Source organism: Colossoma macropomum, unplaced genomic scaffold (genome assembly GCF_904425465.1).
Source record: "Colossoma macropomum unplaced genomic scaffold, Colossoma_macropomum, whole genome shotgun sequence".
Taxonomy (NCBI): domain Eukaryota; kingdom Metazoa; phylum Chordata; class Actinopteri; order Characiformes; family Serrasalmidae; genus Colossoma; species Colossoma macropomum.
Window position 1 is genome coordinate 29,292,773 of NW_023494785.1, and position 27,975 is coordinate 29,320,747.

Genomic DNA, 27,975 nt, shown 5'->3' on the forward strand with positions numbered 1-27,975 from the left:
TATAATAAATTGCTGTATTTAGGTTTTACATACAATTTGAAATCAACTATGTACTTTGAATTCCTCTTTGTGTTGTGTATGTGTCAGTAGAAATATGTTGTGATTGTTTAAAAAATAATGTTAAAATAAACTTCAGTATCTGATATAAAAAGTTCTCAGAAAAACAATAAAAATTACCCATTTATAAAATATGTCAAGTGTCTGATTTTGTCCCTCATTCTTTAAAATGTATATTTAATAGTGTCAGCTGTAGTATCCAGGGTTCGTGTCACCACTACACTTGTTTTTCATCTTTGGCTGCTTAATGATCGATAATCAATTCTTCTTCCATTAGCGTCCTGATCTAAATCTTCTCAACGTAGTTGCCAGGAAACATGCCTTCTCTTCCCCGCAGACGTCCAAACCACCAACCTGAGGGATCTGTACAGAGAACACACAGGATCTGCTTAGCAATGAAAATGTGTCTTCACAGGGACAATGACTGTGATCTTTGTTAAATGTAACCTCAGCTTTTAAGAGTTTATTACCCTCATTTACGATTTCTATGATGTCATCTGCATTGAAGCTAAGCTCGTCAGTGTCCTGGGCATCATATGCATAAAGAGCACGGCACTGTGGAGCACGGGGTTTGGGCCTGGGGGCAGGTTTCGGCAGCCCCGCTCCAGGGAGAGGCTTGACCTCTTTTGAAAGTCGTCGATGAAGTCTATAGTGAGGACAGAATGAGCACAACATGCACAATGTGAGAGGAGAACAATATTTGAAATATTTTGCTTATGAGAGATAACATACTGGACATTTAGTGCTCTGCAAAAGTCAGAGACCACCATTTTTACCCTTACAGAAAATTACACAAAAACCTCAGCAAATATATACAATATTTTTTCAGTATTTACTGTGTCCACTCTTTGCCTTTATTAAAGCTTCCATTCCTTTTGGGAGACTTGCTTTCACAGAATTCTGCAGGGATATTTTTCCACACCTCCAAAGTTCAGTCCAAGCAGCCCCAATTACAAATTTAGACATCCTTTCAGACTCAGTGTTGAGTCATCTTCTCACAGTGGAAGGATGGAAAGAAATAACTGTGGATTTTTTCAGATCTGAATCAAGAGTGGAGCTTGATTTTCTCCTCTCTCTCAAAAATGAAAGCTTTAAGTGCTGTTTATCTGACTGTTCTCATGACCATAATTAAAAACAACAAAACCAATGACATCAGCCAGTATAATTTTACATTTTGAAAAATAAGGAAAAATACTGTGACACAATTTAAGTGAAATAGCGTTTAAGCTTGACAATAGGTGACGGTGGTTGGAGGTAAAGGCGAAACGTAACAATATAGGTTAATATTATTTTCCCACTGGTGCACAGTGACATAACTGAAACTCAGAAGACATTTTAGAGGCAGGAACTTATGTTTTGATGGAAGAAAACAAGAATTTTAAATGATATGATTTAAATGGTGCTTAACACAAAAAGGGACATACAAGGTAAAAAAAGACAGATCAGTTTTGATTTCAGGTTGACTTTAAACATAGTCTCACAGTCTTAAATAGTGCTTTACTGACTAATATGATTGTCATTTGTCAGAAATGTCTTACTACAATAATACAAAAAAAGCATCTTAGAATTTTACCTTAAATCAGGTAAATATCACAAAATTTCACAACGTGAAAACAGTTCCCAACAGTATAGTATAGTTGTTCCTCAAAATAGCATCATATTCCTAAATTCACATTCCTAAATGTGGTTTAAAGAGACCTTAAGGTGTCTACCAATGTCAATAAATTCATGGAATTTTATTGGCCAATTAAAATATAGATTGTATAAAGTTAAAACTGTCCCTTTAATCTCACCCTGCTACTCCTTGGTCAGGCACGCCCATGAAGCCCATATCAGTGTCGATCTTGTTTTGGTTCTTGCTGTGGCGAGGACCGCTGTAGCGTGGCAGGGTGGGCTGATCCATGCTAGACTGCTGGCGAAGCAGAGAGCCTCTAGAGGAGTTCTGACGTCCCCGGTTTACCCCTCCACGACCTGCACTCGTCGGCTGATCTGGAATCAAAGTAGGTTTTTAAAACTTAATTTAAGTCTGATTAAATGCCATGACCTCTTTAATGTGGGGTGATGGGGTCTTACCGCGTGAATATCTCCCTGTGCTCTGGGATGATTTTCCCATGTATTTGCTCTTCCGCTTGTCGAGACGAGTGGGTCCTGAAAAGGCAAGAAGGCTTCAGATTATATTGCTGTGCTCTGTTATGTACTGACAGCAACATGTGACTATATACTGTATATATAGACATATCAATATCATCACTATAACACAAAAAAGAGCTGGAAACACTGGACATACCTTTCCCTGTTTAAAAAATATAATTCACCTGGACTATGAACCTTTTTTTTGGTAAATGAAATATGCACAGTATCAGAATTCACAGATATTCCAGAAAAGAGAGAAAGACTCACTTGAATTTTTGGGAAGGCCTGGTCCAATGCTAACGATCAGGGTCTTGCTGCTGGGCTTGAGGACCACGTTATCTCCCTGACCCACCTGGAACTGAATCTGCCGAGAGCCTGCAGATGCAAACGGACCCCAGCCTCCTTTCTTCACTTTAAATTCAAGTCTAGAAAAACAGTTACATTAGAATTAGTGAAATGAATTTCTATTAAAGACACTTCCATATCAATACCAAACTGAGTTGGTTGGGCTGTGATTGCGATATTTTATTAATAACAGGAGAAAAATATATTGCTTATGTCTGAAAATACCACTTACAGCTAGCATGGTCACATCACTTATAAACATAAAACATTAATAATAAGCAAGCTCAAAAATGATAATAGAAGTATAAAGTAAAGTTACAGGTTGTTGAACTTGAGCGGCAGCTTCCTCTGTGTCTTTTCCTCATAGCGTTTGAAGAGCAGACTCAGAAACTCTGTTTTAAAGATAGATTCCAGCACACTGTCATACTGCTCCTCGTGCACAATGAAGAAATCATCCTGCAGAGTGCTGAAGGGAGAGAGTCAGAGGAAGCAGAGAAAAGAGTTGAGGTGATGTGAAAAGTAATTCATAAAAGGGAATCAATATATGGCATACAAAGTGATCAACTCATGTTGTAGTCAAAAATAACAGGGAATGCAGATTAGATATTAGATATTTTTGTAAGTTTTACTTCCGCTACTATTCAGAAGTTAGGAATCTCTGTTTTTATTAACATAAACCCAGTTTTTTTAAGGTACATGTATAAAATATTACTAATTATGTCAATGTCTGAATTAAGATGCTGTAACTTTATAGTTTTTTTTTAGTATCAAGCTGTGAAAAATGAAGAAAATGTTAGATGTGTCCAAAGTGATGAACAGAGCTGTAGATGATTCCAAAAATAATTCAGAACAATGAATTAAAAATATTGGAAAACATTGTGTCACATTTTATTTGTTTATTTTATTCATCTGTTTTATATTTTTTTCAATATGTTGCATAAAAAGAAACCGCACAAAAATAAATTTGCAGAAAAAAATGTCATATGTAAGAGTGTTCATGATAAGTGATTCAAAACCTTTGAATAGTTATGTAGTCATTTATGATTACTGTTGATTTAATACAGAGTTCAATGGAATCTAGTTCTCATGTGAAGTATACCTCAGTGAGACAGACTGAATTTTCTCCAGCTGAATCTGTCGTTTGAGGACCTCCCGAATCTGCCCCTTGTCTGGACCTTGCTTCACTTTCTCCCGGCCAATCAGGTAGAGGAATTTCGAGGTCAAGATGAGGTCACGCTTGACAGTCTAGTATTGTAAAGAGAATATGAGATGTCAGTACATAAGAAGTTGTGTGATGTGTTAGATATTTTGGTCATCTCAGAACCACTAAGCTAACCTCCAGAAGCAACCATGAAGGGCCAGCTCTAGCCTTTTGGGGACCTAAGCAGGATTTTTGGGAGCCCCCCATCTTGCTAGCTGATGTACTGTAAAATTAGATGCTAAATAATAACAATGACTACTACAAGCTGTCCAAATTATATACTTTTATAAATGTCTAATTTGTGCATTGATGATGATGGATGTGCGTTTGGGGTTCTAAGAAGTTACAGATAACCTTCTCAGCATTCTGGATGCAGAAGTCTGTCTCACAACGCAGTATTTCTTGCTTACCCAGCTAACTTTGAGATTTAGTTCAATCTAACCCTGGTGGCAGTGGTGACAGCGTTGCTTTTTTACTGTTATATATTGTATGCTTTGCTTTCTACATTTCTCATAAACTTAACACTTTCATGTGCACAGGCACATGTATGAATCAGATGTGAACCTGAATTAACAGAGAGAGCTGTTAACTGCTGTTGTAAAGGGAGATAACTGCATTTTTGTTTGTTTTGTGAAGCTGAAATGTAGTCAGAAAGCCTGTCCAAGTTTAACCTGCTTTGTTCAGATAAGCTGCTTTTTGTTGTGCAACTATAAGCCAAAACAAATGGCATCATATAACACCACAAACACATATCTTTATACAGGGAGATTCACTAGAAAAAGGCCCCGAATATTCTGTAATAACTCTCGCTAGGATGAAGCAATCTGAACGAAACAATGTTGCACCTCAGTATATAGAGCCTCGAACAAGCTGGGATGCCACTGTGTCGGAGCGATGAGGTAGGCGCCGAACTGCCGCCACAACGTATAACCTCCGTTTGCTTCCAGGTACATACCCTGTACCCCTTCATGTGTCTGGCAGAAAACGGAGATCACTTCCAACATCTTTTACACATACATCAAGGTATGTAGTGTGTTTTTTTGGTTCAGATTGCTTCATCGTAACGGGAGTTACAACAGAATATTTGGGGCCTCTTTCGAATGAATGTCCCTGTATTTAAGCTTTTTATCTTCAGCTTTTCTTTTCCTTTTTTCTTTTTCTTGGCTCCAGATGCGTAAACTATTTTTCAAGACTTGATCAACCAGTTGCTTCTTGCCCTACCTTGAGCATCTTAAACAACATAATATTACAGTAATAACCCAGAAGTTGTTATGGGGCCCCCTGGTGGCTGCAGGGTCCTAAGCAGCTGCTCATGTTGCTTAATAGGTGAACTAGCACTGCAACCATGTGTTCTATTCTGATCTATTTATACGGAGAATACCTTAAATCTGCGATCATATTTGACCACCACATCAGCAAATTCGATCCTCTCCCTGCGGCCCACAAACTGGCGGATCTCAGGGCGATTGTCAGTGCCAATGTAGTCGCCCATGAAGTTGCGGTTCAGACTGTTCCTCCGCCGTTCCTTCTTATTCAACAGGATGTCAGAGGCTGAAATAGACAAGAGTCAACAGTTTCAAAGACTTTTAACATTCAGGTTCCAGAGACTCGGGTTCTCTATGGTATAAGAAAGTACTGTGTGTTAAGAAGAGGCAGCTGAAGAATCTATAAAGGCCTCATTCTTACCCTCTTCTCGCATGCGGACATATTTGCGAACAGCAATATGCTTGCGCCAGGCTTGCTGGATGACCCGAGCGTACCCGTTATACTTTCTCTCCCTCATCTCCTCCAGAAGGAACAGCTATAGAGGACAGGAGGAGACTGTGAGTGACACAAAAAAGCTTATAATACCACCACTCTGATTCTAATCCTGCAGTTAAGTCCAAAAGTTGATGAAGTAGCTTTAAAAGATCTTCAAATGCAATGATGTGTCTCTACAGACCAGAATTGTCCATGCTACAGTCTTATCTGTGGCTCTTTATGAATGTGAATGCTGGACAACAAAAAAAGCAGGTCAGGAAAAAACATTGATGCCTTTGGTGCTGGTAAAGGCTTTTAAGAGTATAATGGATGGCAAAGAAAACAAACAAATGGAATCTCAACCAAATCAAGCCTCACCTCTCACTCAAAGCCAAACTGAAGCTCTCTTATTTTGGACAGATTGTGAGAGAAACAAATTCATTGGAAAATAAAATTATGCTTCAAACAGTATAAGGTAAAAAGAGGAAAGAGACAACCAGCTACAAGATGGATGTAAGCTATCAGATCATAAACAAGCCATTAAGAAGCCTTAAGACCCAAACAGAAGACATTACATTCTGGAGAAACACTAACCATATGGTCGCCAGAAGTCGTCTTAATAATAATAATAATGATGATAACATAATAATTATATTACTTAATAACAGTAATAAATAAAACAATAATAAAATAACAACAACAACAACAACAACAACAACATGGAAATGGATATCAATTCTGCAAAGTACCCACAAAAATCACAAAATTATTAGGCCAAAGTCTAAATGATCCCCTCCTTGATGAGGACTAGGTCTGAGAATAACAGCTACACACAGACAGCCACTTGGAACGACACAGGAGATTCCTTTGTTCCATTCTGTGATGCTGAATTCCCTCCTAATACGCTGTACAACGCCTCAGGTATGCACTCATTTTGCCAAACTGCTAAGTAATTCAATCTGCCCATGACTAAAATAAATCCGTCTGGGAAAAGATATAATGAGATCACTGAAAGAGGACATGGCTCAAATTAGGAGCATTTAGAAAATAGACTCTAGATGTGTTCAAATATGTTCAGAAAAGTACGCAGAACAGAACAAGACGTGGTCTTTGGTGAAACTATTGTAAGCAGGTTGGGTTCAAGCGGATTTACAAAATAAACACCAAATCAAAGTGCTCTCACTGATTCTGGGGCCTTGATGAAGATCTTGCTCTTGCCCAGCTGGTACTGATCCTGGTCCATATTGACAGACTTCAACAGGTGCAACACCCCCTGCTTTTCATCTCCACGCCACTTCGGCCACGTCTCTTTGGTCAGGATGGCATATCTGTGTGTAACAGTCTCTAATAACATCAGCTAATGTGCAATGAATGTACTGAAGCAAGTCTCATTGTTAGAGTGACACTTACACACCCAAATAGATGAACATTTCACACCCAAATGTAGATGATCAGCCAAGACACGTTTGGTGTCTAAAGTCATCTGCTTTTGTTCTGCACTGGGGCTACAAGGCTAATGTAGCTAACAAGCAGTTTTTTTTGAGTCACCTATAGATTATACACATTTTTATTACAGACACTTTTATCTTATTGTCTAAAAGTGCATTTCTGAGCTTTTGCCCCAAGTATAAAAACGCTTACATTTCTTTCTAGCGGTTCCAAAAAAATGTTAAAATCAAAAGGAGACCAGCCCTCTGCTGTCTGAGATACTGAACTCTGGATGACTCACTGTAGACTGTCTGGTTCAGTGCATATTTTAAAAAGGCATCTAAAAGCTTTTTCTCTTGCGATTGATAGTTTTAATGTCTGAATGGTCATTTTTTCTCTTTTATGGAATTTATATGTTTATTTTTATTATTTATTGTATTATTATTGTGTTTATTTATCTTCTGTTCTGTGTCTTTTATTTAGTGAAGTATTTTTGTGGCTTTTTTCCAGGAAAAGTTCTATACAAATTGAAAAATATACCTTCTTCACAACCATCAGGTGAAAAACGGTGTTAAGGTTTGGGTTTTGGATTAAATATAGGGTTTAGATTTAACAGAATCTATTGAAATTAACATTGAATTTCATAGACATTTAGTTAGTTGAAGGTTAGTTAAAGACAAAATGTGCATTTACAAAGCATATGGAATAAAGTGAATAATAGGGGTGCACTGACCGCAAATATTTACGGCCAATTCCGATTTCTTTACAGACAAATTGGCCAATGGTCAATTTTTTGGCCTTTTTTTCCATTTTGAAACCCAAAGCTCACACTGTGTACACTGTCAAAAAAACATACTGTACAGGAACATTTTTCATTCGTCAAGGTACAAACAGTGTACATGTACCCTCAAAGGTACAACAAAGGTTTTAAGGTCCAATTGTGTAGGTTAAATAAGTTTTCCCAGTGAAAAAAGTTCCCTTTCATAACCTGTTGTTGGAGACTTTCTATTATATTAGCATTATTTGCTCTTTAACAGGCAAAACTGGAATTTTAAATTCGTAAATGAAAAATTAGTTACCTATTTAAATAACGAATCAAACAAAGTGTTGCAGTACATCAACATACAGTACAAGAGGAACTCATGAGGAAATTACACTACTGAAATACAAATTGGCCGAAATCAAAATAAGAAATTGGCTGATTAACAATCATGTTTAGAGCAAAAATTGCCCCTGTAAAGTGTTCCTGAAACTTACACCTCACCAATTAGCACTGCGCAAACTGCACTATCAAATTTGAGACTTTAAGAAGGCAGCCTAACAGTGTTTAAGGCAAGCGATTTAGACAGTCTGCACAATGCTAGTTAAGTTTAAGCTTATATTATTCATTAGCTACATTAGCTTCAGTGCAAAAACTAAAGAAACAAACTTCGAACACCAAACATGTCTCATTTGATCAACCACATCTGGGACAAGGGGACAAGGGTGTCAATTGGATATTTTGCTGAACTGTCTCTTTACTGGTTATACGTGGCATGTAGGCTCACCTCTGTAAGAACTTCTTAAAGACGCGGCGGAAGGCGTAGCCCGCTCTGCGCACCCTGATGTTCTCTCTGAGGCCCAGGTACTCCACCTGGTGTTTCACGCGGCTCTCCTCCCAGTCACGCGGCTTCTTCGTCTCATTCGGTTTGATGCAGCGAATGTAATGAGGTGTGCACTTCATCAGCGTCTGCACCAGGTTATTAGCCTGTTTCTGCAAGGGCCAGAGCAGCGTACATCTCAGTGAAGGGTCACCTCACTACCTTGTGAAAAACCTGCTTCATTTCTGTCCTCTATGTCAGGTTCTATACCTTGATCTTGGCACCTGCTGTTGTGGGGCGGCCCTTTTTCTCAGCCTCGAGATTCTCTGGGAAAAGGCCTTGGATAAACGCACTGTCCACAAAGAGAGAGCATTTAAATGGATTGATCATTTGATATATCTTTGATACATAACTCTTAATACCAAAAGGGACAAGTTTAATCCACCACCATAAAGTATAAATTAGATGCTTCTAAGCTCATCACAGAGATAAAAACAAGTTAACTACAGAAAAAAACAACCTACTGGAAGAAGTTAAAAGACAAAGTCTGAGAAAGAGACATAAAATTAAAAAAAATTAAAATTCACACTTACAATTCACTGCTTTGCATCAGTTCTATGATATCATTGAAAAGCACATCGCGGTTCCTCTCACAAAAGCCACTCACATTATATGAGACCTACAGAAAAAACGAGAACCATCACTGGGGTCAGTCAGTGAATATTACAGCTGATTAACTGATTAATTCAAGGGAACTTTTTTCATGTTTCGCACCCAATAAAAGTGCCTACCAAACTCTTTTTGAACAGAATCTGTTGTTTCAGTGTAGGGAAAACACAAAAATGTGCAGTGCATGGGTCCCCCAGGACTGTGGCTGAGAACCCTTGACATTAAAGAGTTTTGTAAGCAGTGGTGGTTATTTTTAACTGCTCAAGAAACAGCAGCAAAGTTCATTAAGACTGAGCAGGCTGAACAGGGAGAATGTGCAGTATGGGCTGCTGATTGTGTTTTAGTGGCCGTTGTCTTTTTCTGTCAGAACTGTATTTAAGGAGTAAGGTTGTTTTTATAGGCCTCAGGTTCCGAACCATAAAAGCAATTAAGCAAAGACACATGTTTAAGACAAAAAGTAAATAACACTGATTCCAAAGATGCCAGCCATTATAATTTTACAAAATGGCACAATATCCACATCTCAGATTTCCAGTTTTGGTGTTCTAAAGCAAATTCTCTTTGTAATGTCCATATCCTTTTCCTTAGTAAGGGCTTCTTGACAGCTACACACATCCTTTCAGGCTCATAGTGTTGAGTTGTCGTCTCACAGTGGAAGGACGGACAAAAAAACTATATTTATTCAGATCTGAATCAAGAGTGGAGCTTGATTTTCTCCTCTCTCTCAAAGTGAAAACTGTGCTGTTTATCAAATGGTGACAATTTTGGTGGCCTACCTGGTCTTGCATGGTCACTGGGAGTCCCGTTTTTTCTGAAATTTTAATTAATTTATTTATTTTTTAATCTGAACTTCCTTTTTTTCCCCCCACTTATTTTCCTTTGACTTTCCCCTTCCTTATGCAGGTGGATTATCTTATCTCATCAGAAATATCTCCTTCAGCCATTTTAGGTGCACATGAGTAAGAAATTTGAAGGCAGTTAAGGGTAGTTGCTTGTGTGAATGATGTTTGTTGGGTGACTCCTGGTTTTTTTTTAGGAGAACACAGCTATAATAGGTGGTTTTAAAATTGGAAGGATGGAAGTGTTAACACGGCAGAAGGTGTATAAATACAAAGAGTGGACAAATTAAATAGTGACAGATTTGATACTGTACTTAGTGTTGGGGGCTTTGTGTATTTTCTGTTAAATGTATGTTTCTTCTGACACCGAAAAAAGAAAAATTTGTAATTAATGGCAGTTTTGACTGGAAATTAAAAAAGGCATAATGCTGATTATGATAAGTGGCCACAGACATTGTGATGTGTCACTGAGCATTTTTTATCGTTGACTGGCTTAACAATTCTGTGAAGGTTTGCAGTCATCCAGCCATTGAATTGTCTACAGACAACTGTATTTTTACTTCTCATTCCCTGGCAATCAAACTCAAACTTTCGATGACCTGTAAGGTCACAGGTTTATGGCTGTCATGTGATTAACGAGTTTCATGACACCACAGGTGTTGTTGATGAAGCCCCTTGGACGAGAGGGGAAATGTCTTTGAGATTATACCAATAGTCCAGTCACCTGATTTATCTCTTCCAGAGAGTCTGAGATTTAGTGACGAGGGTGATAATGATATCAGCTATTTAAAAAAGCGCATCTTACACTGTCAACTATACATACATACATACATACATACATACATACATACATACATCATCTAAACCGCTTATCCTTCTGGGTCGCGGTGGGGTGCTGGAGCCTATCCCAGCTGTCATTGGGAGGAAGGCAGGATACACCCTGGACAGGTCTCCAGTCCATCACAGGGCAGACAGACAGACATACACAGTCACACACACACTCACACCTAGGGGCAATTCAGCACGTCCAATTGGCCTGACTGCATGTTTTTGGACTGTAGGAGGAAACCGGAGTACCCGGAGGAAACCCACACAGACACGGGGAGAACAGGCAAACTCCACACAGAAATGACCCTGGTCGCCCGGCCGGGAATCAAACCCAGGCCATTCTTGCTGTGAGGCGACAGCGTTACCCACTGCGCCACCGTGCCGCCCCACTGTCAACTAACAATGTAAAAATCTTATATATTTTTATTAAAATTCTGCACTCAGAATTCCAACCTAAATATCAGCTACAGCTTTGCACTGTAAATTTTAAAAGCTGCATTCACACCATATTGTCAGTAGGGGGCAATAAATCCAAATCAGCAGATCAGCTGAAGCAGTACTTTTTGCTTAGCCAGCTAACTTTAACCCTGGATTCTCTTTTTCACTGGGAACTAATGCTGCACGCCTACCCTGTTCCAGGGCAGGATAAGGTCCCAATTTCGGATCATACACAGCTCTTGGACCAATCAGCTCGATGGAGATGGACCCCTGAATGTTTACTTTTTCATTTATTTATTTATTTTTTTTAGTGTCAATCATGTTAAGAATGTTGCTTTTTCAACAGAGGAAGTAAATCATAATACACACGTAATAAGAACATCAAGCATTTATGAAGCCAGTAAGCACTAATATGGCAGCAGTGGCGAGAAAGTTGCTTTTTATGGTTTTAAATACTTTATACATGTTTATGTAGATTCCCTTTTTTTCTTCTTTGACCAAAAAACTGTTTAATTCATATTTCATACAAATGGTTGTGGGTCATAAATGTCAAGCATTGCGCAGGATTAATCACAGACTGAGTATCTAAACCTGGGTTAACAGCCTGATGTGTTAGATTAGAGGTTAAAGTCAAAGACACATCTTTATTTCATCATTCGTGTTTATTTAAAATCTCCTATTGCCACCTATTGTCACAAACAAAACCTGCCATCTCCATGTGTGCATTACATTATTTTTACCTGACAAATACCTGCTGCCATACACACAATGCCAAAATTTTATGTTCAACAGACCAAAGAAATGATTTAAAATGACTTTTTATATTAACGTTTGCTTTATTATTATCATCCACACATTCAAATGATCACTCACGTATTCTGCGTCAGAGGGCTACCTCTTACCTTGCCTGCATAGTGGTGCACTATGAATCCCTTGTTCCAGCTGTTGAAGTGCTCATTAGTGCTGACCTGCGCCTGCAGTTTCTGAAGCAGAGTCTGGTCAGCACCTTCGCCTTTGGCATGCATGGTAGCGCACACGTCATCCAAGATGCTCATGATGCCCACAGGGTTCTGGGAAGAATCACAGGTAAAATGAAATCCCCGTTTAGCATTTATATGACTAACATTATTATTATTACAATACATTTTCACACTTGTGAAGACTTGGACACTCACCACTTTGGACTCGATTAAGTCACACACAACTTTGTTGTTGAAATACTCTATGGGTGTCCATTTGATTCCTTCTTGTACATACTCCTCCTGTAAAGACAGAAACAGTAGTAATATTTTCCCCAGAAATGCACACATACTGTACAGTATGTCATTCTAAAATAAAAACTGAGCTGCTGTGCTGACCTGCTCAGCCTTCAGAGTGAGTTCAATAAAAATCTGCTGAAGCTTCTCGTTCACAAAGTTTATACAGAACTGCTCAAATCCATTTTGCTGTATATGGATCAAACACAGAAAATACATTAACATGACTGCAATTTGCATTTTCATTGTTCCACATTCATATTTAAAGAGTGCAAATTTTAGTTCTTGCTTTTTTACCTGGAAGATTTCAAAGCCATATATATCCAGTACTCCGATGTTAAATTCCTCATGGTCCTTCTGCATAGCTTTGTTTATCGCCTTTGAACATAACAGAAGGGAACTGTTACTAGATCAATGAAGAAATGGTTAATAGGAACACTTTTTTCCTAATTAAATTTCCAGGTTGCTAAGTTAAGAGCTGTGCCAAAGAACTGTGATAGTGGAATGATATACAAATAAAACATGTTCATACAATACTGTGCAAAAATCAGACCAAAGATTGTTTATTTAGCTTCTAGTCAAAATGTCCATTAAGCACAAGTTATTAATTTTCAGAAAATATTTCTAAAGGGGATTAGATATAGGATAATTCACCTAGATAAGGAAGGGGGAAAAAAAAATGAAAAGATAAAGAGAAAATGGGACTCTTAACAATCGTGCAAGACTTGGTAGACCACCAAAACTGTCCCCATCAGAGGCCGCTACTGAGGAAAAAAAAATTCCGCAAATCAAAGAAAGAAGCTGCAGGTGTTCTCAGAATAATGGACTGATAACCCAGATCTCAACACTACTGTTTGGGATTACTTGGATCGTGAGAAGCAAAAAATCTAACCAACTTCTAAGACTGAACTTTGCAAGTATGGAAAAATATTCCTGCAGATTTCTTAAAAAAACTGAAAGCAAGTCTCCTGAACAAAATGGAAGATGTAATAAAGGTAAAGAGTGGACACAGTAAATACTGAAAAAATGATATTATATTAAGCCGTTGAGGCTGTTGTGTAATTTCTGTTAAACATATCTGTCTTCCTTTTTTTCCCTAATGCAAAAAAAGGAATAACGTGTACTTAATGACTGCATACACGAAGTGTGGACTTTGGAAGACTTACGTCTACGAGGTAGTCAAAGAGTCGGGAATAGAGAGCCTTGGACAGGGCATCACGTGTAAAGCAGGCTTGCTCTGTGTTCAGAGTGACAGAAATGCTCTCCGTCTTGCCCCCCCATTTACTGTCCATGACGCGGCTGGTCAGTTTCTTCTTCAAGCCGTCCTGAGCTATACCCAACAGGTAGGACGGAAAGGCAAGAACTACACAAGCATGACGAAAGAGAACAGAATGAAGCAAAAATGTGAAGATGTGACCACAGAGCATTCAGGAAAGAGAGCAGCTTAATGAAAAATGTAATGAAACTGTACTTCATTTAGTAATAACACAATTTTGATTTTACTTTTAGGAGCAAAGCTCTGAGCTTTTAGCCAGATTTTGCATAACAACGTAATGTTGTTCTGTTCATATGATTCTTTGGAATAGAACAGAACAGGAGTGTCCAGTCTGGAAAGGGTCAGTGTGGCTGCAGGTTTTCATTCCAAACATGCAGAGCACACCTGATTGTACCTGCTAAATAAACTGGTCTTTAAGGAAGTGATCATGTGAGCTTCTGCTTTGTTGGAATGAAAACCTGCAGCCACACCATCCCTTTGGGGATAAGACTGGACATCACAGGATCAGAACAAAGTGTGAATTTACACTCCACACAATATGGGAATTTCTCTAACAAAAACAATATCAGGACAAGGTATCCTAAGATCATTAAATCAGCCAAAACATAAGACTTTATTTCCTACAGTACTGCCTGAAGAAACAAAGCCACAGCTTTGGTATCAGGCCTGCCAACTGGTGAGGAGGAAAAGGTTTCAAATACAAACCAGTCAGCCTCTACTAGTGAATCAAATTACCACAGAGGTGTGAAAACTGGTCAAGAGTGTTAACTGATATGTGGAAGTCTTAAATGGTGGATGAATTACTACTACTTACAGTCTTCGCTCTCCACTACAGCGTAGTTGCCCTCCTCTCTAAAAGTGATGTTGCCAAGATGAAGAATCCCAGCCACAATCTGCAGCACAGCGTCTTGTTCATCCATAGACAGACCTATTACCGACATAGCGTTCTTAAAAGAGATAGTGGGGAAAATGAAACAAAATACTTCCATTAGACACGTCTGAAGAAAAATAAATAATTTAAAAACATATAAAGGCTTGCGTACAATTCTTCATTTCACAAAGCTCCACAGATCTAGAACCCACCATGGTTTCAGAGAATTCCTTCTTGTCGTCAACGTCCTCCACAGTGTAGGTACCAGACTGATTCATGTAGAAGTAGTAATCAGGAGTGGTGACTCCTAAATTCTCTCTCTGCTCTTTGGTGGCCCCTGATAAGAGCTGAAGGACAGTCATACAGAGGGAGATTAGTGCTAAAAGAATATAATTTCCAAACTGTTTTTTACATGATCATTTAGAATAGAAAAGAACAGAACAGAATGAAATAGAAGAGAGTAGAGTAGAATTTGACTTTATTGTCCATAAAAAGTGGAAAAAGACAAGATAAGGACAAGAGATCATAACATCAGTATTACAAGATCATCAAATCAACTAAACCGACAACAGACATCTTAACATGGCAACATAAAACTGGAAAATATAACCATGCCAGGCTACACATACTGCACCCCCCAGCCTCACTGTCATCCTTGATAAAGAGGTCTTTGTAATCAGCTTGAAGTTACACTGAACATATGAGTGAAATCAAACCTTTCAGTGAGTAAAAATATTTTAAAAAATGAAAATCTTTTTCTCAAAACACATTACAATTACTGACATCCTGGCATTAAGTGCATTTTGTGCATCCTTCTTTTGTAAAGATAACAGTACAGAGTTTTCTCTTATACAGCTGGATGAGGTGGGAGATCACTAATAAAGAGATCAGAGACTATTCTTCAAACAAAATTGCTTGTGCACTCATCTCATCTCAGCTCATCTCACAGGTTTTCAATGGACTTTTGATCAGGGGAATGAGATGAGCACTGAAAAAGCTTGATTCTGTTTACCATTCCTGTGTGTATTTAAAAATATGTGCTTTAGATTAGTACAGATTTGCAAAAAAACAAAACAAAAAAACAATATATATATATATCAGTACTGGACGTATCTTTAGATCTGACTTATGTTCAAACTGATATTTGATGATGCTTTCAATGCAGGCCCATTTCAATTCCCATACAGGTGCAAGACTGATTATATGCAAGTTATCTCTGTTCTGACTGGCTGACCTGTGTTGTGTCTCAGCAATCTAGGCTGAAACACTCCTTATAACTATAGCATGAATAGGTGGGGCTAAAGTGCTATATGTTGAATAGCCAGATAGATGTAAATCCATAGTTTTTGTAACATCACAATTCAATACAGACTGTATTTTTTTAAGCTTAGTTTTCCTGTATGGACTGGGAAGTGAAAGGTATGTTCTGAAACTTTAACAATGTTTACACACGACATCAAACTTAAGCCTTTAAAGAAAACAGATAAATGCTAATCATATGTCACCTCAGTTTATGTTACTAGCCTAGTCTTATTTTTAGGGTTCCACCTCAGAAAAGTCCAGGAAAACCTTGGACAGGTGCCAACCCTACGTTCCTTCAGCTCCACAAAAATGAGTTTGTGTTGACTTAGTTAGCTGACATCAAATGGGGCAAATTCATAAGTGTTGATGGAAGTTTAATTCCATTAAATTTATATGAGTTGAGTGTAGAGTGTTAAAATGAATTTGAGCTTCACGTTTATTGGCACTCTCACTCAATGTAGTATACAGCGTGGCGTAGCCATGTCCACTGTGCGGTGGCCTTATGCCTTCTGATGGAGGCAGTCTGACTTTGATATAAAATGTCCTCATATTTGATTGAGTCCATTATTCACTGTATCTCTGTTTCCCCACTGCCTCTAAAAGATAAATGTCACAGAGCCACGTCCCAGATCCACCACTACGTTTTATACTGGATATAAGGTTCTTTTTCTACAGGACCATGACTGTTTTGACACAGAACCCACCTCTGTTTTTCGTTCTGAACCCAGTTTCAATCAAACAGAGCAGAGTTTTGTGTGTGTGCATTTGTGGTTTGACAACAGCAAAACAGTCCAAAACAGTGCCAAAGCTGAAAAGTCTCATTTTGGAAAACTGGTGACAATGCATTTCAATCAACTCCTGCAACTGTCCTGTGATCTTTAGGGAAAGTTTTGCCTCTTAAACCATCCTCTTCACTGTGTGTCAAAGCAAAATACACCTCACCACATTGGCCAACAAACTTTTCCTTCATTTCTTCTGTGTATTCTCTAATCTTTACAATGCTGATGGATGACTAAGGGTTTTTAGTTTGTGTGCTGCTTCATTTTTACACTTTACAAAGGTAAAAAGATAACTGGGAATATATATTAGATAAATTAGAATTTAATTTTATTACTAAGAATTTGAAATTGTGATACAATGTTGAACTGGTTTCTTCGGGTAGCGCTTCCTCCCTGAAAGACTACATTTTTGTCATATTTTCAGTGCAAGATCAAGCTGATAAGACAACAGACTTTTTATCTTTACCAAGAGTGCCAGCCATTCTAGAGAGCACTTTACATAGATACCCGTCTTTTACCTGGTAGTATATGTGGAAATTTCTTTCCCCGTTGTTTTGAGACACTACCCTGGATTTTTCTAACAGGAAGTTAGAGATTTTTCCTCCATCGGGTTCTCCCCCCCGGCTGAACTGGATCTCAAAGTATTTCCCCTGTGGAGTGAAATACACAGCTCATGTCGAGGAAACAGTCTGAAAATAGAACTAAAGTTTGCTAGCATACAAATGTAAACCAGTCACAGAGTCTTACAGCCTTACTTTCACAACCCCACAGTTCACACCCTGCGACCATACACAGAAAGACCAATGACGAGCCTTCTGACAAGCCTTCACATGTTCAGAGATGGTATGCCGTTAACACTAGCCTAAAGGTTTCTGGACTGGAATGCATAAAAATGTCCAAGGCTATACTGCAGAAACAATGTGCCTGCAAGTAAAGTAACAGGATTACTGCAGTGTTTCCCCACACACAGGTTACACTGGAGTGGCACCCTCTCTCTCTCTCTGCTCAGCATGTGAAAGACATCACATGCTGACATATACTCAAGTATATGCTCATTTTCCAAATATTTTATATAGTATTGTTTTTTATATAAAGACCATGCATGCCTTATTTTAATGCCCAATTAATGCCAACAGAACACTGAGAGGAGTTTGGATAACCATATATATTAGAATGCCAACATCTCACAAATTCCCCCGACGCCCCCCCAGGTTTATTTCATGCCTGAGGGAAACACTGTACTGTACAGTATTTATAAAGTCTGCCTACTAATTCATACTAACCAAACAATCAACACACAGTGGCAGCAAAATTAAATGTATGAAACTCATTATAACCTAAACATCTAACTGTTCCCAATGTGTTCTTCTTTAGTTTAGTTGAAAATCTTAAAACGTCAACATGAATCTTCTCTCTTAGTAAAGAGATATCTGGCAGATTGACTCACAAAGCGACTGGAGTTGTTGTTGCGCACTGTTTTGGCGTTCCCAAAGGCTTCAAGGAGGGGGTTGGACTGAAGGATGATATCTTTCACATGCTGAGCAGAGAGGAAGAGAGAGAGACAGAGAGACAGACAGAGAGGGAAAGAGAGGGGGAAAGACATTTCAGTTAACATAGCAATGCAAGCTTAAGAAAGACAGGATCATGATGTGATCTGCATACAATATGATCTCCACAGTTAACAGCTTTAACAATACTATGTTTTCATCACAACAAACACTCTGAATTGGGTGCATTTTTATTGGTTTTGTTGAGGCATTACATGTAAATGAAAGAAATCAGAAATTTATTGGGAGACGTCACAGGTTCTAACTTCTGACTGGTGCTATAACACCTTTATAGTGTGTAATGTTAATTTGGCTTGAGCATTTATGTTTCTTAGTAAATAACATTACTGGGCAACTGTACAAATACACCAAAATGAATCCATTCTGGCCATCAGTTAAAAATCTACAAAGCATCTTAAAAATTCTACAACATTATCTCCAGTCATTACTGTGTTCAGACAGTTTAAGTAGAATTCAAATACTTCCTACCTGGACTTTAGGTCCACCTCCTGACACTTTGGAAATGTAGCTCATGATGTACTTGGCCGCCACTGTCTTTCCTGCCCCGCTCTCTCCGCTGTCAATTACATAAACATACACACACACTGTATGATAATTTTAATCATATAAACAGAAATTAGTTATAAGGGTTAAATAACACTGACCTGATGATGACACACTGGTTCTCCGCATCAATCATCATATTGCGGTACATGTTATCAGCCAAAGCGTAGATGTGTGGTGGATTCTCATATTGAGCCTAGTGTGGAAACATCCAATCAGACATCTGATGCCAAGTTACCATTTATTGTTTTCTGACACTGATACTAAAACCTTGAGTATCGTCCACTATTTCATATCGTTATCAGCTGTTATCACTACAAAACTTTTTCTTTAAAAACGGAACACACAGCTGACAATATTGCATCACATAATGTGAATCTGAGCTTTAGGCTTTCCTGCCCAATATCAAGTATCAGATCAGTGCCATCTTTAATATTTGTACAAACACATTATACATCAAAAAAAACTGAATGCTGTTGTAAGAAAGGTGTATTATCTGTTCTGTTGCCATGATACAGACAACTAGCGTTTTGTGCCTGAGCTTAAGACCAGCTAAAACAAAAGATGAAATTTTAAATGTATCCCAATACTTTTACAACACATCATATTGTAACTGACTCTACTACAGTGTACTGTATAACACTGCTGTATTGGGATAGTTTGTGTCTACTGTGTTAACGTAACTAGAGCAGTAGATTAAGACACTACAAACGCACAGCTTTTGTTTTAAACATTCTACTTTTATAATGCTGAACGCCCTAATAAACTGAAAATAGAATCATTAAAGGGCAATTCCTTTGATTTTTTAAAGTTACTGTGTAATTCAATTTATATTTATATGTTATATAAACAAAGTCATTCAAAGTGTGTTGATGTGAAATTGTGCTTTACAGCAAAAATCAAAGACTCCACAATGATGGTGATACGAACCAGGTGCATAGAATGTCTACAATGCAAATTTCATTTACTATCCAAAATGATCAATGAGTTTACATGCGTGTTCTGAGTTGTTATAAACTGATGATGATAAAACTGAAAAATCTGAAGGGTTTTCACATTTTGCCTTTCAATGCCCTGCAAGTACTCCTATGAATCCGGTTTAGGCCAAAATCATATCTGTTGTCTCTCTATGTGTGAAATGTGACTCTGTGTTGAACTGCTAGTGAGCAATGAGGGGTCAAAGGGAAGGAGTGAGAACCCATTGCTGTGAAAATCAATCGCCCTACAAAGATGCACCGAGACCTGCTTGCTCACATACGAAAAAGAAAATTCAGTTCACTTCCAGTTTTGCAAATCAAACAAACACATTTCCAGACAAAATTCTGATACAGTACGTTTCTGTAAAAATGGTGCATTTCATATCAAAGCACTTTGAATGACTCAGTTTACATCTTAACCATTTACTTATAATTATTCAAATTTGTGGAATTGCAGTTTAACATATGAATGTATGACATAATTTCAGCCACAAAAGGTGAACTGAATCAACCAGTACCATTTTGTGAATCATTACACTGCTGCATCCCAATTCTCTACTTCATTGCACTTAAACTCATATATTCAGAAACAATGTGTACACTTTGTGATGGGTTAAAGTAAGGAATGACTGTCAGAAGCATCTTTCCGACTTTTGGGGAGAACATTTAGGGCTTAGTTGGAAAATGAAAAGGCAGCTTTTTAGTCTGCTTTAGTCCCACACACTGATACTGTTTAAGCTCATTATGCAGACTGCCTCAGAGCACATCATGGCATGTGCTAACATGCAACAACACAGCTTTGCCTTTCCCAGCTGAGTCCAGCCCTGATTAAATGAGTTATCTTGCAGGAGTCGGTCTTACACATTGGCCTACTGCTCAGAATTGGCTGCCTTCTTAAAGAGAAATTCCACCCATTTTTTAACTTAAACTTCATAATTCATTCATAATTCAACTGACAGGAAGCAGGAGTCACAATATCTACAACACAGACACAGCTATTTTATTGACTCCAAAATGAACAGTGAATCTACACATGGCTTCTAAGTTTTAATATGTAATGCTGATGATGGTAAAGCAGTGATAAATCTGAAAAAATACATCTTCATTTAGGACTATTTTTCCTTACAACACCCTTCATGTTCCTCTTCACTATGAACAGATTTTCAACTATATTTTATAGGCCAAAAACATAAGGCATTCATAACCATTTCAAGCAATAACTTTCTGTGATGGAGCTTTTAGAGGCATTAAACATTCAAGATGTTTGCTTCCAGCACCACTGCGGTAAACAATTCTAATTTGGTGAGCATTTCACAACAAACCACTCTGAATGACTTTCTTAACATCTGAACTATTTAATTATGCAGGAATTCTGATCAGTGGAAATTGGTGGAATTCCCCTTTAATCTACAGACTTAAATATACATTTATCAAAAGTAGTTTAGTAGAGAGATGCCATAGAAGAACCAATTCTGGTTCCATAAAGAACCTTTTAAAGGATGTTTCTTTAAAGAACCATTTTTGTACATGAGATGTGTGAGTTTAAAGAACCTCCACATAAAGTCAAGGTTTTACACCAATAGACTGTTTCACCAAGAACTGTGTTCAAACAAAGAAGCATTTAGTGACCTTCATGGTTAAGAGAGCAGTTATATTAAAAGCACAGAACACAGCAACACTGACCAGAAAATTAGTCATAAGTAAGAAAGTCAGCTCTACTCACAGCTCCCTGATAGAGTTCCACTTCACGGTCAGTGAAATACGGCAACTGTTTGAAAGGGTTCACAGATATCAGTACAGGACCTATATATGTCTGGAAGCGGACAATCAAGGAGCTGGTAACTGATACGAGCATCAACAACAAGCTTTCCATAACTACTGTACTCCTGTCTGAAGTTCTGTATTTTTTTATATGATGTTATCAGATCTCTGAACAAAACCTTTAAGATGAGTTTTATTTATTTATTTATTTAAGAAACAAGGCCTACTGCTGAAACAACCTGGCACTGTTTTGACAAAAGCTCATATCTCTGAAACAGCAACTCTATATAGGGAAAAACTAACTTTAATGCATTCTACATATTTCTTATATTTTATTTTTTCTCCTCAGGTCCACTTATAACATTTATGCAGTTCCAAAAATTCATTTTTACAAAACCATATCTGGCCTCTCTTACAATTAAACAAGCTGCTTTAGCTACTCTGACTTTAAGACTGCTATATGTAAATGAGCTCTATTCTGATTGACTGCCCTGTATTGTCTCATTCAATAAGCAGTCTAGACTGCAATCACTCTTTATAACGTCAATATGAAAGGGCGGAGCTAAACTGCAACAGGCTGAAGAGCCAGATATATGTAAAGGAGTTGGTATTGCTACTGTCATTGTGATTGGTCCATTCATTATGAATTATGAATACAAGGTTCTGATATGACAGCAATGACATGTTAGCTCAGTAACTGGTTACCAGCAACAACAAAAAAACAAATGTTTCCTGCAGGTACTGACCAGCCATCTATAAATCTGGTTTAACTGTGACATCTGTATGTTTTGGTATAACATCTACTCTTAGCTTGTGCTGTAACGTTCTGCAACTTTATATACACAGACAGACACACATTCTACCGTAAAGTACTTCTGTACTGAACAGCATGAATGAATATTTCCTTCAGCGATGACTCGTACTATGCCATGATAAGAAACTAAGCCCTGAAGGTAATATTGAAAAGAACATGCCCTTAACCGCAAGGATACAAAAATGTAGTCATCCATGTATCTTTTCTTCAGGTTGTCTGTGATGGCATCTTCGTTGATCTTGGAGAGGAGGACCATGTCGTCCACCCCGCTGACTTTGACATTTTGGGTCTGCCAGTGATATCGCTCCTTACTGCCCTGAAAGAGGAATAGAGAGAGAGCAAGAGAGTAACAGAGAGTAAGGGGTCCCACTCTTTTAAGGAAATCATTCTCAGAACTTTTTCAGAGCAAATTCCATGACGTCCTAATATGCCCCTCTGTCTCCCCTCACCCTCATTTACTGCTGTCACTGATCAAAATTAGACATCTGCGTTCATCTTACCTATTTCTGCATTATTTTTTAAATCACTGTTTTGCACAAGGCCATGCTACTTTGCATTTGTTGTTGGAAGAATTTATATTCATCTGAGCCAAACGGATCTATGCAGAATATAATTGCAGCTCTGTAGAAGCGAGACATTTTTAACACATAAAACACTGAAAATCTAATCTTGACATCAGAATTGAAAATTGTATCAAACCTGGTAATACATTGTATATGCAAAAGGATTCAGACACCCCTAATTAATGAATTCAGTGACTATAAGGTGATCCCTTTGTTGATGCAGAGCCCTATCGCTTATATGATCATCAAAGAAAAGTGTCAGCTATAGGAGTATAAAGACCCTCAGCACTGAGCTGTAAAGCAGTCAAACTGTGTTCTCTGGAGTGATGGAGCTTCATCCAGTACCTTTAGGATGAGTTAGAGTGGCGTTTATGATCCAAAACTGATCATCTACCATCAGTACCTGACCTCACTAATGCTCTTGTGGCTGAATGCAATCAAATCCTCACAGCAATGTTCCAGCATCAAGTCTAAAACCTTCCCAGAAGAAAAGAGGCTGTTACTGCAGTAGAACGGGACAAGCTCTCTAATAATATCCTTGATTTCAGAAGAAAAACTGGATAGGAAGAGAACATGTAACATATGTGTATTGTTACATATAAAAACAGGTCCACATATTCAATCTGTTCAGTGTTTTTCTCACGGTGCTCTTGCACTTTGTAGTATCAAACTGAACATAGTTGGAGGCTGGATCTGGTTAATAAATATGGGCACAAGTTTACTCGTTAACTCAGGCAGCAAGAGCAAGGTTTTGGGGAGTGGCTCAAAATGTGTGGAAATACATGAGTGCGCTGAGTCACTGAACAACATTCAACTCAACTATATAAATACAGTTTTAACTAACAAGCTCTGCTCCTGGTTTACCTTGTTGCCTTCCAAACTGCAAGCAAGTGTCACACATTTGTTTACATGTTCTGTAGGCTAACTGGGGTACATGACAAACACGGAACAAGAGATAACAACTAGTTTGTTCCTGAGACAGAACCTGTGACAGTAATTACAACACAACACTCCTGTCTCATTCCTCTATTTTCAGATAATACTACACTACCTGAACACACAGGATGGCATTACATTGCCAGTGGCTTCCCTCTTAGGCAGAAGTCATTTCAAACTAAAGTTCTGTCATATCTTTAGAATGGATATGATAAAACGGTGTAGTGCAGTCAGGATGGTGTATTATGTGTCTTATACGGACTAAAATCCACTGTCAAATAACATTCCATCCAGACGACAGTACTGAACTCTCTTCTAACAGCAGGACAGAAAACTCAAGGATTATATCAAAGACGAAAAAATGAAAAACAGCTACTGTGAATCTCCAGACTAAAGAGTTAAGTGGAAGAATTCAGTTCCAAGTCTAACATACCTGAGCCACATAATCTCTAGAGGTGACAATCACATAATCACATAAACCTAGAGGTGATTAGCTGGATGAAATATGGTGGCTTATGGCTGGAAGGCACACCTGTTGACCACCAGGGTCAACCCCATGTGGATACTAAACTGATGCGCTCATCCTAAACCATAACCCTATCAATAAGGATGGGAGGAACTTTTACAGGAACTTTTTTAGAGCTTCACAATATGTACACAATACTGTATTACAACTACAGTGCCACACACACTGATTGTGACAATGAAGAAATCTGTCACATCTAAGGTGAAATTAAGCTGCATTATTCTGACCACAAATATTTATTAAAACACTCTGTAACACTTACCTGGAATGTCTGAGATCCATCAAGCATGGTTCTATACAGAAGCTTTTTTAAAATGGTACCATATAGCACCAAAAAGGGTTCCGCTGTTGTTACAATGTCAAGCTTGTAACAACAGAAGAACCCTTTTTGGTGCCACATAGATCCATTTTCAAAAAGGTTCTACATAAAACCATTTATAACACATTCTCCATCAATCACCATGCAAAGAACCCTTTAAGCATGAAACAGTTCTATATAGAACATACAGAACTCATGGTTCTAAATAGAAACATTCCCTTTCCCACTGATCTTTGAAGAACCTTCGTTTGTGTGTGCGCTAGAGTAGAAGCACTCAGGAAACAGGAGTTCATTAGTTGTATTAGTGCAAGCCTAACTGTCGTGTGATACCGTGATACTTTGTGAAAATATCGCGATACTGAGTTTTATCGTCCAGCTCTACTCAGTACTCAGGCGCCTGTTGGTGCTCTGCGGCTCCTTTACTGCGAACACTTAACATGCAAAAGTAAAGAAACACAGCTGCTATCAGAGGAGCCGCGCCCATTATTTGCCCATGAACAGCCCATTAGCCTGGCAGACAGTTACCTGCCAGGTAGCCGAAAAGTCTGTAAGTTACTCCACGACCAAAGTGAAGTTTGTCTGCTGCTTCTGTCTACATTTGCTTATAAGTGAAGCAGAATAAAGTGTTTTTTCTCCTCAGGCAACTCAGTCAGCCAGCCTCACATACCGACTTCATCATATATCACTCAGGTAACTCAAAACAATCTTCTTCCCAAAGTTTACACACACACACACACACACACACCACACACACACACCACACACACACACACACACACACAGCACATCTGGAGAAAACCTACATTTGAGGCCGGTAAGACTGAGTTGCTTTTTCGTCTCAGAGTACTCACCATAGCGAACTGAAGATACTTCCTGTTATACAAGATCTCTTTACCACAGTGCTAAGCAAAGGAGGGAGCTCTGAAGAAAACAGCAGCAGCAGGTTTCAGGTGAAACTCGGATTTAGTTGAGCTCAGGGCTGTAAGTCCATCTGCTGCTCTACACTGGTTTAAACTCCTCAGTTTGAATTCTTAAAACAGTCCATCTCGTTACCTGAGGATTAAAAACATGGGAAAGCGACTGAGCTGTAGAGAAAAAACAGTCTCAGAGACTCCACAGCGGCAAGTGCGGACAGGTAAAGGAACTTTCAGCACGGATGGGATTCTGGGTAGACGCACTGGAACTGGAAAAGAGCGACCTCTGCAGACCGGCCTGAGGGCACTACACCTCAACGCACTCCAATTACAGCTGTAAGCAAAAGTTTGAACACACATAAGAAACACATAACTGAAAGAAACACACACACACACACACACACACACACACACACACACACACACACACACACACACACACACACACACACACACACATCAGGATCAGATGTTCTCTGCAGAGGATGTGTTAACTTATGTTCACTTAGAAAATCAACATGATTTAACCAAGGGTGTTTAAACTTTTGCACAGGACTGGACATTTACTAGTTACACTGTAAGCCAGTTTATGGCCATGAATTAAGCCTAGTTTTAGGCATAAATGCAACACTGGTAGTGATTAAAATCCTTTTAGGGTCTTTCTACTATTGCGGTGACAAAATGTGTCCCGTAATTTTAAAGCTATGAAAATGAGCTCCAAGTAAGAATAAAATACAGAAAGCTGATGTCTTTGTATTCTTTATTCTACTCCTCAACTAAAAAAATCAAAGTCTATGATAATTCTTCTTTTTAAATTTATTTAGTGAAAAATAGGAGTAGGAAGTTCTTTCTGAATTACTTCTTGTATAATATCTGAAAGTAAAGTTGAACTCTGGCAGCTTCTTGTATTGCAAATTCTTGTATTGTCAGTGGTGTTACTCATGAAGCAATAAGTGATTTTAAAATTGAAATAAAATATCTCCATGAATGCAGTATTTCTCTTTTTCTACATAAAATGTCACTTTGAAACTGAAGTGGCAGTGGACTATTTTAGAAAAGCACAGATCTCAGTCATTTAGTCCTTTTGCTGTTGTTCAATATGACTAACTACTTACAACTATGCTATGCTATGTACTTTTCCGTTTGCCACTGCAGTGGTAGAATGACCCTTTTAATCTAGGTTAAGCCTTAATCTGTGTCTTCTCATCCAAAAGTATCTAGACACCTTCTAATTAGTGAATTTAAAATTTTAAAGGGGCACTAGAAGCAAAACAAAAAATGTAACCTTCGTTCCATCAGTTGTAAACATGACTTGCTTCCTACAGTGTTGCAGCAGTAGTCTAGGGTGAGATTTTCTGGTTTAAAGACTAGAAAAACCCTCTTCTGATGACATATCATGAATGTGGGAGGCCCTTTTCAGAAACTATAACTGCTCTGGGGTGGTCACATAAGGACAGGATGTTTTGTCCCCAGTAGGTGATTAATGCAGAAGAAAAACAGATCGCAAACGTTACTGTTGGGAAGCTAAACATCACAGCAGTATTTATCAGCCTTATCAGTGAATTTCTTTATGGTCTTTGGGGGGATTCTCAATGGCTATATTCCGTATTTATGTAATACTTGCTGGGTACTGTAGTGGGAAAACACAGAGATGAAAACACAAAACAACACAATCATGAATTCTGTAATATTACATCAACAAATTAAATGCTAGTTTTAGGCCAGAATGCAAAATATACAGAACACACTCATTGCTGACACAGGTGTGCAGTTTCAAACACAGCTTGTATAATTTCCATAGAAAAGCATTGCTAATAAAATGGTTTGCTTTGAAGTAGCTGTATATGAGCCTAAGGTCACGATGACCAATGCCAAGTGTTGGCTAGAGGGGTATAAAGCCCCCAGCTTTGGACTCTGGAGCAGAGAACCTGCCTACTCTACAAGGATGGAACTCCATTCAAAACCTGAACAATGAGTTTTACTTGTGATCCACTGAGCAATGTTCCAACATCTAGAGTAAAGTCTTCTCAGAAGAATAGAGGCAGTTACTGTAGCAAAGGGGAAACAAACTTCCCATTAGTACCCTTGATTTCAGGAGAAATGATGGATGAGCTTGGGTCTACAAACATTTGGATTTATACTGCATTTCCTATATTAGCATGGGCACCATGAAACAACAGCTAAGTATGGAACGGATATATGGATTAGACATACAGTACAGTATGTTTTGATCATTTCATGACTGCACAGTGAGGAGGGAGCCACCTGAGATTCAGCCAATGCTACCTCGGCCAACATGAAGACGCATGCCA

General features: G+C 38.4%; 1 protein-coding gene across 1 annotated transcript; it reads right to left on the minus strand.

Annotated features, from left to right (window-relative positions):
- Positions 1-25,921, minus strand: myo1eb (myosin IEb). The gene is made up of 27 exons (XM_036590061.1): positions 25,601-25,921; positions 22,584-22,721; positions 21,554-21,643; positions 18,955-19,049; positions 18,779-18,866; positions 18,190-18,279; positions 17,261-17,392; positions 14,874-15,008; positions 14,605-14,737; positions 13,681-13,877; positions 12,812-12,892; positions 12,617-12,703; positions 12,434-12,520; positions 12,161-12,328; positions 9,078-9,163; positions 8,755-8,836; positions 8,452-8,657; positions 6,660-6,804; positions 5,423-5,537; positions 5,118-5,287; positions 3,635-3,780; positions 2,855-3,001; positions 2,458-2,615; positions 2,131-2,205; positions 1,851-2,046; positions 528-703; positions 1-420 (listed from the first exon to the last, which is right to left on the minus strand). The coding sequence occupies exons 1-27, from the start codon at positions 25,601-25,603 to the stop codon at positions 344-346; spliced, it is 3,303 nt and encodes a 1,100-aa protein (XP_036445954.1). The 5' UTR covers positions 25,604-25,921; the 3' UTR covers positions 1-343.
- Between the last annotated feature and the right edge of the window lie 2,054 nt (positions 25,922-27,975).

Excerpts from the sequence above, each read along its gene's own strand:
- myo1eb (XM_036590061.1), bottom strand. Across the intron at positions 12,704-12,811 it reads ATGGCTTTGAAATCTTCCAG|CAAAATGGATTTGAGCAGTT; the intron begins GTAAAAAAGCAA and ends ATCCATATACAG. Across the intron at positions 421-527 it reads CATAGAAATCGTAAATGAGG|ATCCCTCAGGTTGGTGGTTT; the intron begins GTAATAAACTCT and ends TTCTCTGTACAG.